The sequence below is a fragment of the Rhinolophus hipposideros genome (assembly GCF_964194185.1).
Source record: "Rhinolophus hipposideros genome assembly, chromosome: 14".
Classification (NCBI taxonomy): domain Eukaryota; kingdom Metazoa; phylum Chordata; class Mammalia; order Chiroptera; family Rhinolophidae; genus Rhinolophus; species Rhinolophus hipposideros.
The window spans coordinates 26,824,506-26,837,123 of record NC_138060.1 but is presented as its reverse complement, the minus strand read 5'-3'; the positions used below and the strand labels follow the sequence as shown (position 1 = coordinate 26,837,123).

The following is a 12,618-nucleotide window of genomic DNA, read 5'->3' as shown; positions in this document are numbered from 1 at the left end:
AAGAGACAGAGGAAGGGTGCAGAGGGATGGAGCTTGGGCTTTGAAGGGGGGACAAGAGGCAAGGGCTGAAGTTTGCAGGGCAGGAGACGAAGCAGGGATTAGAGTCACGGAGAGCGAAGGACTGCAATCTGGGGAGAAGCGGGGCCAAAGCTCCTTTGGGGGCGTTGAGGCGGGGAGGAGTGTGGTGGGGGGGAAGGTGCGGAGAGAGGGCGGTGCTTAACGCGGGGAGGAGAGGCTGCGGCTGCAAGGTCCTGGGGTTCGGCTCCCTAGGAGGGGAAGAAGGCTGGCAGTTTTGATGGAGGCGGAAAGGTGGGCCGGGCAGCGGGTCGCACCTGAAGTCCTTGTCGCTGGACGTCATCTTCTCCAGGAGACTGGAGATGTGGAAGGCGGCGGTGCTCATGGTGGCTGCGCGCCGGGACCGGCCAGCTGGAGGGAATATGGCGGCGCGGGCGCCCCCTGCCCCGCCTCGCCAAGCGGGCTGCGCTCACCAGACAGAAATAGCAGCCCCCGCCCCGCCCAGCCGGCGCAGGCTCCAGCCTAGGCCGCCGCCAACGCGGGAAGCTGAAGTGGGCCCGCGAGGGGCTCCTCGGTCTTGGCCCAGTGTCGGCCCCTTCCCCTGGACGGCCCGGCACCAACTTGCACACCCCCAGAGACGGGGAGCTCACCACTTCTCACCTGACAATTTCTTATGATGCCCGTGGGTCCACAGCTCTGCCCTCTGTCCCGTTGGACCCTGCTTGCATGGCATGGGCATGATATCAGTCTTAGGTTGAATCCTAACTCCATTAGTTCCCCTGCTGTGTAGCCTTGGCCAAGTTACTTTACCTCTCTGAGCCTCAGTTTTCTCGTCTGTAGGCATTCAAGACACACGGAATGTTATTGTAGGTCAATTCCTCTTGCTGGCCTGCCCCAGATCGAGACAGGATCTGAAGAGTGTACCTAGTCACACCAGGCCCTTACCTGCCATCCCCAATCCTCAGGTCATCAGGGTCAGTTTCTTCATTTTTAAAATTATTATTTTATATTAGTTTCAGGTGTACAGTATAGTGGTTAGACATTTACATAATTTAAGAAGTGATCCCTCTGTCTAGTCTAGTACCCACCTGGAACTATACATAGTTATTACCATATTATTGACTATATTCCCTATGCTTTACATCCCCATGATTATTTTGTAACTATCAATTTGTACTTCTTAATCCCTTCACCTTTTTCACCCTGACCCCCCAAATCCTCCTCTCATCTATAATCCCGATAAATCTACCATGTTTCCCCGAAAATAAGACGGAGCTGGACCATCAGCTCTAATGCGTCTTTTGGAGCAAAAACTAATATAAGACCCGGTATTATTTTACTATATAAGACCTGGAATAATATAATATAATATAATATAATATAATATAATATAATTAATATAATACCGTCTTATATTAGTTTTTGCTCCAAAAGATGCATTAGAGCTGATGGTTTGGCTAGATCTTATTTTCGGGAAACACAGTAGTACCCATCTGACACTATATGTAGTTATTACAATATTATTGACTATGTTCCTTATGCTGTACCCTCCATCCCCATGATTATGGTGTAACAACCAATTTATACTTCTTAATCCTTTTCCCTTTTTCACCTACCCCCAAACCCCCTTCCATCTGGTAAACATCAAAATATCCCCTGTATCTATGAGTTTGTTTGTTTTGTTTGTTTGTTTATTTTGTTCTTTAGAGTCCACGTATAAGTCAAATCTGTCTTTCTCTCTTTGACACTCTCCATTCAGCACAGTACCTTCCAGGTCCATCCATGCTGCTGCAGATGGCAAGAACCCATTCCCTTCCATGGCTGAGCAATATTCCATTGTGTATACCACCTTCTCTTTATCCATTCTTCCACTGACAGACACCCAGGCTGCCTCCACATCTCGGCCACTGTAAACAATGCTGCAATGAACATATGGATGTACATGTCCCCTCCAAGTAGCGTTTGGGTTTCTTTGGATAAATACCCAGAAGTGAGATTACTGGGTCCTTTATGTCTCTTGTTATAGCCTTTGTTTTAAAGTCTATTTTATCTGGTATAAGTATTGCTACCCCAGCATTTTTTGTTTCCATTTTCATGAAATATCTTTTCCCCATCCCTTTACTTTCAGTCTGTGTGTCTTTTGATCTGAAGTGAGTCTCTTGTAGGCAGGGTCTTGTTTCCTTATCTAGTCAGCCCTCTATCTTTTGATTGGAGTACTTAATCCATTTACATTTAAAGTAATTGTTGATAATACATATTAGTTATTGCCATTTTATTATTCATATTTATTATCATTATTTTGTTTCATCTTAAGAAAGTCCCTCTAAGATTCCTTGCAACACTGATTGGTGGTGATGAACTCCGTTAGCTTTTTCTCATCTGGGAAGCTCTTTATCTGTCTTTCGATTTTAAATGATGACTTTGCTGGGTGGAATAGTCTTGGTTTTAGGTCCTTGCTTTTCATCACTTTGAATATTTCATGCCAATGCCTTCTGGCCTGCAAAGTTTCTGTTGCGAAATCAGCTGACCGTCGTATAGGAGTTCCCTTACAGGTAACTAACTGCTTTTCTCTTGCTGCTTTTAAGATTCTTTCTTTGTCTTTACACTTTAGTGTTTTAATTATGATGTGTCTTGGGGTGGGTCTCTTTGGGTTCATCTTGTTTGGGACTCTTTGCACTTCCTGGGCTTGAATATCTATTTCCTTCACTCGGTTAGTGAAGTTTTCCATCATTATATCTTCAATTCCTTGCTTTCTCTCTTCTTCTGGCACCCCATATGATGAGAATGTTGGTAGACTTGATGTCCCAGAGGTCCCTTAATCAGTTTCTTCATTTTATAGTGATGTAGCTGAGGCCCAGAGAGGCAAAGAGACTTGCTAAGGGTCACAAAGCCAATGAATCTGGCATGAATCAGGAGTGACCCCAGAACTCTTAATGCCTTGGGCAACAATCCTTCTGGAAGCTACTCACAATGTCTCCACAGACATACTATTAATGTCTCCAGTTAGGCACAAGCTCAGCGTGGGAGGCTCTATAGGAGAACAAAGAGAACCGTGTGCCTCTCTAAACAGCCAGGAGGCTGCTGGCTCTTGGGAAAGGAGTAGCATGTGCTTCGAAGCAAGACCATCCTGTGTTCAAATCCCTGCTAGGTTGCTTCCTGGCTGAGTGGCTTTGGGATAATGACACAACCTCTCTGGCCTATGTTTTTCTTACCCATTAGATGGGGATAAAATAAATCTTTATTTTATAACACAGTTGTTAGGACCTGGGTACCTGGGTCCTAGAGCAATACTGTCCAACAGGACTTTCTGCAGTGTTGGAAATTTTCTACATCTACGCTGTCCCACATGGTAGCCAATAGTCACATGTGGTTATTGAGCACTTGAAATGTGGGTGGTGTGATTGAGGAGCTGAATTCTAAATGCTACCTACTTTTAATTAATTTAAATTTAAGTAGCCACCTCTGTCCATTGGCTACCATAGTGGACAGTGCAGTTCTGGATAGTAGGGACATAGCAGGGGACTAGACATACACACCCCTTTCCCCTTGGGGACCTGACATTCTAGTGGAGGACATCAGCATTAAGGAAGTAAGTGATTAGATAAGGAAAATGAGATCTATACAGAAGTTAAAAGAAGGTGAGGGGATAGAGAGTACCTGGGTGTGAAGGGGCAACTTTAGCCAAGGTGGTCAGGGAAGGCCTTTTTCGAGGAAGAGACATTTGGGCTAAGGCCCAAACAGATGAAAAGGAGGCAGCTGGGCAAAGACTTGAGGGAAGAGCTTCCCAGACAGAGGAAACACCAAGTGCAAAGGTCCTGAGGTGGGAACAAGCCTGATGTATTTAAGAAAAGGCAATGGCTGGAAGGTGGTCAGTCCCTTAAGGGAGGAGATGAGGTCAGAGAGATGGGTAGGAGCCAGATCATTCACCACCTTTCAGGCCAAGGTAAGGAGTTAGGATTTTATGTCAGAGCACTAGAGGGCTACTGGAGGGCATCAAACAAGGAGGTAATTGATTTATTTTTTAGACATATCCCCCTGGCTGCTGAGCAGTGAAGAATGATGGTGGTTTGCTTTAGGGCAATGGTGGTGAAGACGGGAAGAAATGGACAGATTCTGGATATAATATAGAGATAGAATACAACAACTTTGCTGAAGGATTGGATATAGAGGTGAGGGAAAGGGAGGAATTATAGGTTTTTAGCTGGAGTGGCTAAGTAGTTAGTGGTGCTCTCGTTATGGGCAGGAGGAAGTCAGGGAAAGGAACCCTTTGAGAGGAAAGAGAACTTGAGAGCTCTGCATTGAGTTGTTATCTTGGAGATAACGGCATGACATGAAAGAGAAATGTCATATTGACAATTGGATACACTAATTGCATCAGGGGAGAGCCCTGCATTGGAGATAAAGATGGAGGGAAGGTCTTCACACAGAGGTGGAGTATACAAGGATGGACAATGTTAAATGTTACTGAGGATGTGGAACAAATATAACTCTTCTGTGGTGCTGGTGGGAGCTTTAAATTGACACAACTGCACTGGAAAACTGCTTGGCAATATTTTCAAAAGCTAAGCATATACCTACCTACCTTGATCTGTTCAGATAAGCAGTTCCACTTTCAGGCATGTATTGAGGATATATGAATGCTTACACATGTGTGTTCAACAAAAGACTGTTCAGAGCAGCTTTATTTAGAATTGCCCAAAATAAGAGACAACACAAGTGTTCATTGACAGGTGAGTGGATAAACAAATGATGGTATATTCATGAAATCAATACTACATAGCAATGAAAACAAATGAACTACTGCTACACAAAATAACATGAATCAACCTTAGAAATATGCTGAATAAAAGAAGCCTGACTCAGGAATGCATACTGTATGGTTACTTTTGTGTGAAGTTCAAAACCAAGCAAAACTAGGCTAAAGGTGATAGAAGTCAGAATAGTAGTTACCATTGAGGAGTACTAATTGGGAAGGGCCACAAGGTAGCCATCTTTGTGTGCTGTAAATATTCTCTATCTTGACTGGGGTGGTGATTATGGGTATATACATAGGTAAAAATTTATCGAGCTGTTCTTTGCTACATGGAAATGTTCCTCAATGAAAAGGAGGGAAATGAAATAAATACACAATTTAACAATTTTTTATGTTGAACAATATTTTGTAATAATATTACAAGTCAGTGAATATATTTTTAAAAGTAAAAAAGAATTAAATAAATAATGATTCGGTCACTTTGGAAAATAGTTTGGCAGTTTCTCATAAAGTATATTTATCATATGACCCAGCAATTACTCTTTTAGTTATTTACCCAAGAAATGCAAACCTATATTCACACTAACACTTGTGCATGAAATGTTCATAGCGGCTTTAATTATAATCATCAAAAACAGGAAACAACTCAAATGTCCATCAACTGGTGAATGGAGAAACAAATTGTGACACATCCATATAAAGGAATTTTTACCTAGCAATAGAAAGGAGCGAATTACTGACACACACAACAAAATGGACAAATCTCAAGAACATTATGCTTGGGCGGCTGGTTAGTTCACTTGGTTAGAGCGTGGTGCTCTTAACAACAAGGTTGCTGGTTCGATCCCCACATGGGCCACTGTGAGCTGTGCCCTCCACAACTAGATTGAAACAACTACTTGACTTGGAGCTGATGGGTCCTGGAAAAACACACCTAAAATAAATAAAAAATTTTTTAAAAAAGAACATTATGGTAAGTGAAAGGAGCCAGACACAAAAGTTTATGTATTATTTGATTCCATTTATGTGAAATTTCCAGAAAGGCAATACTATAAGAGAAATCAGATCAGTGGTTGCCAGGGGAGACAGAGTGCAAAGGGGCATGAGGGAACTGTTTGGGGTGATGGAAATGTTTTGCATCTTTATTATGATGGTGATTATATGACTATATACTGTCTACTGGCTAAACTTGTCAAAACTTATCAAGCTGTACTCTTAAGAAAGGTGGACTTACTATATGTAAATTACTCCTCAAGGAAGAAGAGGAGTCATGGGCACTCAAGCAAAAAAAAAAAAAAAGAATAGGAGTCAATGAGTTGGGTACATAAAGGACTCACATTAAAAATAACTGTTACTAAAAATATATAATAACTTTTACTCACAGTTATTAAAAATAATAGCTGGCTACTATTAAAAAAACAGAAAATAAGTGTTGGAAGGTTGTAGAGAAATTGGCACCCTTGTGCACTGCTGGTGGGAATGTAAAATGGTACAACCACTGTAGAAACAGTTGGCAGTTCCTCAAATAATTAAAAATAGAATTACTATGTGATTTAGCTGAAAGCAGGGTCTCAAAGAGATGTTTGTGTCACCATGTTCATAGCAACATTATTCTACAATAGCAACCCAAGTGTCCATTGACAGATGAATGGATAAGCAAAATGTAGTATAAACATACAAGGGAATATTATTTAGCCTTAAAAAGAAAGGAAATTCTGACACATGCTACAACATAGATGAAACTTGAAGACTCCATGCCAAGTGAAAGAAGCCAGTCACCAAAAGACAAATACTGTATGATTCCACTTATATAAGGTACTTAGAGTAGTCAAAGTCATAAAGACAGGAAGTAGAATGGTGGTTGCCTTGGCTGGAGTGGGTGGGTAGAGAGAATGGGGAGTTAGTGTTTAACGGGTTGATTTTAGTTTTGCAAAGTGAGGAGTTATGGAGATGGATGGTGGTGATGGTTGCACATCATTATGAATGGATTTAATATCAGTGAACTGTACACTTAAAAGTGGGTAAGATGGTAAATTTTATGTTATGTATGTTTTATCACAATAAAAAAAAATTGGGGAAAAATAACTTATTATCGAAGGTGGGGGTGGGAGATTCTTGTCCAGAGTGAAACTGATGTATTAGGATAAAGGTGAAGCTGCCTATGACAAACAGCCCACAGCCACCATGTGCTTTCAAAAGCTAAATGAATTTCTCTCTCATACGACTTCTGAGGCCAGTAGTGCAGCTTTGCTTCCTTTACGTATTCAGGAGCTCAGGCTCCCTCCAGATTATTGTTCTGTCATCCCCCAGGACATTGTCCTCAACTGCTTGATTGAAGTCGGATCAGTGGCACATCTGGGTTCCAGCCAGCAGAAGGGGCAATAGTGTGTAAGAGCCCATACCCAGTGTCTCAAGTCCCAGACACTGCTTCCAGTCTCACGCCATTGGTTAGACTCAGTCACATGGCCATGTCTAATTGCAAAGGAGTCTGGGAAATTAGGTCTATCTGGACACTACGTTCCCGAGAAGGAACACAGCAAACACTTATTGCAGAGCCTAGAACCTTGGAATAGGTACTCAATAAATGACAGGGAAACCAAAAATTGGATTGTTTTTGCAACACTTGGCTGAGAGATATTTCACTCCTTGTGGCAAAAACCCAAGGATGTTGCTGTTCCAAAGAATACCAGTTCTTCAGAATTTGTTGGGCCTGCCTTAGGACCTATTAGATGGTCAATTTTTATAAATATCCACATGTGCTGAAAAGAACGTGCATTTTCTAAGTGCTAGGTGGGGTTTTATTTTGTGTATTATACCAATCTTCTAAATTGGTATCAGTATTCCTAATGATTTTTGTTTGTTTAATCTATCCCTTACTGAGAAAGCTGTGTTAAAAATTCTCACTTTGGTAGTTGATTTGTCAATTTCTTCATTTTTGCTTACATATTTTCATATTGCTAGATGATACATTATAAACACATACCCTGGTGAAGTATTCCCTTTATTATTATGTAGTGATCATCTTTTTCCAAAATAGCATTTTTTGCTTTGAAGCAATTTGTCATATATATAGTGACACCTGTTTTCTCATTGTTAGAAGTTACCTGCCCCCCCCCCCCTTGTATACTTTTAGTTTAAATCTTTCAGGATAATGTTTTTGGTGGATCTCCTGTAAACTTTTTATTTTGAAATAATTTTAGACTGACCAAAAAATTGCAAAATAGTATGGAGAATTTCCTTATACCCTTCACGCAGCTTCTTCCCCTAATGTTAGCATCTTACAAGTATATTATCATGTAACAATGATCAAACCCAGGAAATTAATATTGGTACAACATATTACTTACCCAACCATAAACCTTATTTGGATTTCACCAATTTTTCCTACAATATCCTTTCTTCTGTCCCAGGATCCAATTCAGAGCCCCACATTACATTTAGTTGTCATTTCTCTTTGGTCTCCTTCAATCTCTGATTGTTTCTCCTTCTTTCCTTTTTTTTTTTTTAAATTACCTTGACAGTTTCAAAGAGAACTAGGTAGTCAGTTATTTTATGGGCCGTCCCTCAATTTGGGTTTGTCTAAAGCTTTTTCATGATTAGATTGAGGTTCTGCATTTTTTCGTGACAATACGACCAAAGTCGTGTTAGGATCTTTTTCAGTGCATCGTCTCAGGGCCTTCATGCTGTCAATAAATCTTATGACTGGTGATGTTAACTTTGGTCATTTAGCTAAACAGGTCTTGGTTAAGCTGGTTCTTCTCCACTATAAAGTTCCTATGTTTCTCTTTGTAATTAATACATTTATAATTTTGTAAATTTGCATTTAAATGTTATTCTATTTATTTAAATATCTACGAGTCTGAATATTTGTTGAAACCTTAATCCAAAAGATGATAATATCAGGAGATGGGGGCCTTTCGGAGGTCATGAAGTCATGAGAGTGGAGCCCTCATGAATGAGATTAATGCCCTTATAAAAGACACCCCAGAGAGATCTCTCACCCCTTCTGCTATGTGAGGACATAGTGAAAAGGTGGCTGCCCTTGAACCAAGAATCAGGCCTTCACCAGACACTGAATCTGCTGGTGCCTTCAACTTGGACTTCCCAGCTTCCAGAACTGTGAGAAATAAATTTCCATTGTTTATAAACTACTCAGTTGATGGTATTTTGTTATAGCAACCCTAACAGACTAAGATGCTGCATCTAAAATAAAAACCACAAGTTCATACTAATACCTCTGATTTTCATCCAACACCACAGGGTTCATTTTAACCTTCCCCCATCCTTATTTGTAACTTCTTTCTTTAACAAGGGTAAATGTTGCTCTCATTATCTACAAAATATTTACTTATCCGTTCAATCCTAGTATTCTGTGTTGAGAGTTTCTCTATTCACTACACTTCTGACACCAAACGTGTGGGGTTTTTTTTTCACACCAAGCAATTCTGACACTAATTACCCATAGTTAGCACAGACCCCAAAGGTTAAGGGCTTATCTCCATCACACTGCCTCCACTTCAGACCCTAATTGCAAGTCTGGAACTCACATATTTCTGACTAACCGGCTGTAAATTGAGGGTTCCCACGACCTATTCCTCAGGTTCAATCATTAGCTAGAATGGCTCACAAAATTAGGAAAATATTTAATTATGTTTACCGGTTTATTATAGAGATATAAAGAGTGTAGGTGAACAGCCAGATGAAGAAGTACAAGGGGTGAAGTCTGGAAGGGCCTAGGAGCTTCTGTCTTCATGGAGTTGGGGTATGCCACCTTCCTGGCATATGGATGTGTTCACCAACCTGGAAGTTCTCTAAACCCCACAGCTTAGGAATTTTTATGGAAGCTTCATCACGTAGGCATGATCAAATAGTAACTCAATCTCCAGGCTCTCTCTCCTCCTCAGAGGCTGAAAGTTTCAAGCTTCTAATCATGGCTTGGTCTTTCTGGTAACCAGCCTCCATCCTGGAGCTACGTATCTAAGAGCTCACCAACAGTTGCCTTATTAAACCAAAAGATGTTTCAATCACTCAGAAAATTTCAAGCGATTTAGGAGCTCTGTGTGAAGTGATCCTATAACCTCCAGCAACTAAGGAAATTACAAGGGTTTTAGGAACTCTTTTTTAGAAACTGGGTGATCATAGTAGGTGCACATTGTTTTCCCACTATACCTATAGGGCATGATTCTCAGACCTAAGAAGTCCTTGGGGAGTTCCCATCAGCATGACGTGTCCCCCTGGCCACAGCACAGGAATGCCAAGGCATAGTGTGGGCTGCCTGTCCAGGCAACGCTCTGAGAACTTTATACAAATAATCTCACCATGGACAGGGGCTGCCTTCATCCCATTCTTATGGTTGTGGAGACTGAGTCTGAGCTGTCTGTTGTCCCCAGAGTGCACGTGCCTGCTGAGTCAGGTGGGCCCCTGGCTGGTAGTTCTGGAATGCAGGAAGGCCAGATGCCACGCTCAGCTGCTGAGCTGGCTCCCCAGGGCTGTCAGCTGTGCCCACAGGACAGAGGGAGGTTGTCTCATGAATCACCATTATACACAGGCAGTGAGGTCATCTCAGGATGGAACTGAGCTGGGGCCTCCCTTGCACCTCTGGAAGCTCTGTCATGGCCCTGGAGATGTGCCCATGGCAGAAAGATAGGAAATACCCTGAGGTTGTGCCTCCATCCTGTGCCAAGTTCACATACAACCAGGTGGTACAGGAGGTAAACTCTTCATTTGCTCAGAGAGGAGAAGTACCTTAACCTGAGACTGGAAGGCAAACAGAAGGTCGTGGCTGGTTATTTTTTGAGCACCTGCTATGTGCCAGTCATTGAAACCTTAAATGGTAGGAAGTATTATTTAGTCCAGATTCTTAAACTTGAGCAGGCATCACCTCAGGTGCCAAACTGCAGGTCCCACTGCCAGAGTTTCTGATTCAATAGGACTGGGATGGGACCTGAGAGTTTGCATTTCTAAAAGGTGATGGTGACACTGCTGGTCCAGAGACCACATTTTGAGAATAACTAATTTGTTCAACTTCCTTTGCTCAACTGATTAATTGTGGTCTTCAAGTTTCTTCTACATGCTTCCAGGACAGAGGTTGCCTATCCTGTCAACCTATTTCTAGATAGTTCTTATGGTGAAGATTTTAATTTTTTGTGTGCGCTTGTGTGGAGATGAAAACTAACGCTTTCGGCTTTCCCACATGGCCCCTTCTTTCTGCCTCTGGACCACATGATCTCATCACAAAGGAGCAACTGGAGGGGAACGGAGACTTGCTATTAGAACAAGGATCTCCCTCAGCCCCACAGTCCATTGACCACCAAGCCCTCTCCATTCTACCCTCTAAATCAGTGCTGTCCAATAGAACTATACTGTGAGCTCTATGTACCTATGAAAAATTTTAATTTCCCAGTAGCTATGTTAGAAATAGCAGAAAGAAGCAGGTGAAACTGATTTAAATAAATTTTATTTAACCCAATATATCCAAAATATCTTCTACACAGGTAATCAATGTAAAAATTTTTAATGAGCTATGGTATATTCTTTTCTTTTTTTATACTAAATCTTGAAAATTCATTGTGTAGTTTACATTTGCAGCACATCTCAATTCTGACCAGCTACATGTCAAGGGCTCCATAACCACATGTGGCTGGTGGCTATTGTTTTGGACAGTGCAGTGATCCTACCCTAGTCTTTCTCTCCCCTGCCATAGCTGTGCTCGCTGGATGCCCCACCAATCCACAAGATGGCAGCCAAATTATTGTTAAATGTAAACTTGATTGTGTCCCATCAATCTCAGGGTAATGTCGGCCTCCTTGATCTGGCTTCTGAGGCTCTGCCTCTCTAGGTTTTTCTTCTCCCTTCCTCCAGTCCCCAAGTCCCCCACTCTCACACTGTATGAATTATTCACAGATCCTTAACACAGTAGTGCCTCTTACTTCTAAGTCTTTGCACACACAGTTCCCTCTGCTTAGAATGCCGTTGGTATGCTTCTTGGGCTACCCTTTCAGTCCACTTATTCGTTCGACAAAATTTATTGAGCACTTACTATGTGACAGGCACTGTCCTGGATCCTGGAGCAGAGAACTACATAACAAGGAAATATGCATAACAAGAAAAGATATAGTATGCTAGATGGTGAACAATAAGGCAGGATAAAAGGGAAAGGTGGTGCTGGAGGTTACTACTTTATACAGGGTGGTCAGGAAAGGCCTCTTGGAGAAGGTGACATTTGAGTAGAAACCTGAAGAAGTGAGGAAAGGAGCCAGGTGGCTGTCTGGGGAAAAGCATTCTAGGTAGAGGGAGCAGCCAGTGCTAAGGCCCTGAGAGGGGACCCTGACTGTATATTTGGGGGCGCATTCCAGTGTGGCTGGGGCAGAGTGAGAGAGGAAGTCGTAGGAATTAAGATCAGAGAGACCAAGAGGTGGGTGGCAGATTGTGCAGGGCTGTGTTAAGAACTTGAGTTTTATAGTGAGTGAGGTGGGAGCCCTGGGAGGGTGCTGAGTCGAGGAGGGACAGGAACTGAACTGGGTTTAACGGATCCTTCTGGTTGCTGTGATGACAATAGATGTTGGGCTGAGGGAAGGAGCAGAGAGACTAGTGATTGTGCTGTCTGGACCAGCGTGGTTGCCATGGACGTGGAAAGAAGGGGCCAAATTCAGGATATGTTGAAGGTGGGTCACATACAGAGTATGAAAGAGCAGAGTCAAGGATTACTCTAAGACTTTGGCCTGAACTTAGGATATGAATGACGCCTCTTTCAGGAAACCCTTCTGGGAACCCACCGCTCCAGGGGCCTTGCCCTTAAGAGGCGTGTCATGGCCTGTCTCTGTCTGGCCTGGTACTCCCCAGGGTGTGGT

General features: G+C 42.3%; 1 protein-coding gene across 1 annotated transcript in view; it reads right to left on the bottom strand.

The window, feature by feature from the left end:
- CAND2 (cullin associated and neddylation dissociated 2 (putative)) overlaps positions 1-465 on the bottom strand; it is a 30,466-nt gene extending 30,001 nt beyond the window's left edge. Inside the window, exon 1 of the mRNA XM_081072583.1 lies at positions 333-465. Coding sequence (XP_080928709.1) covers positions 333-400 — 68 coding nt within the window. The 5' untranslated portion in view covers positions 401-465. The remainder of the gene's footprint in view (positions 1-332) is intronic.
- Positions 466-12,618: the final 12,153 nt, after the last annotated feature.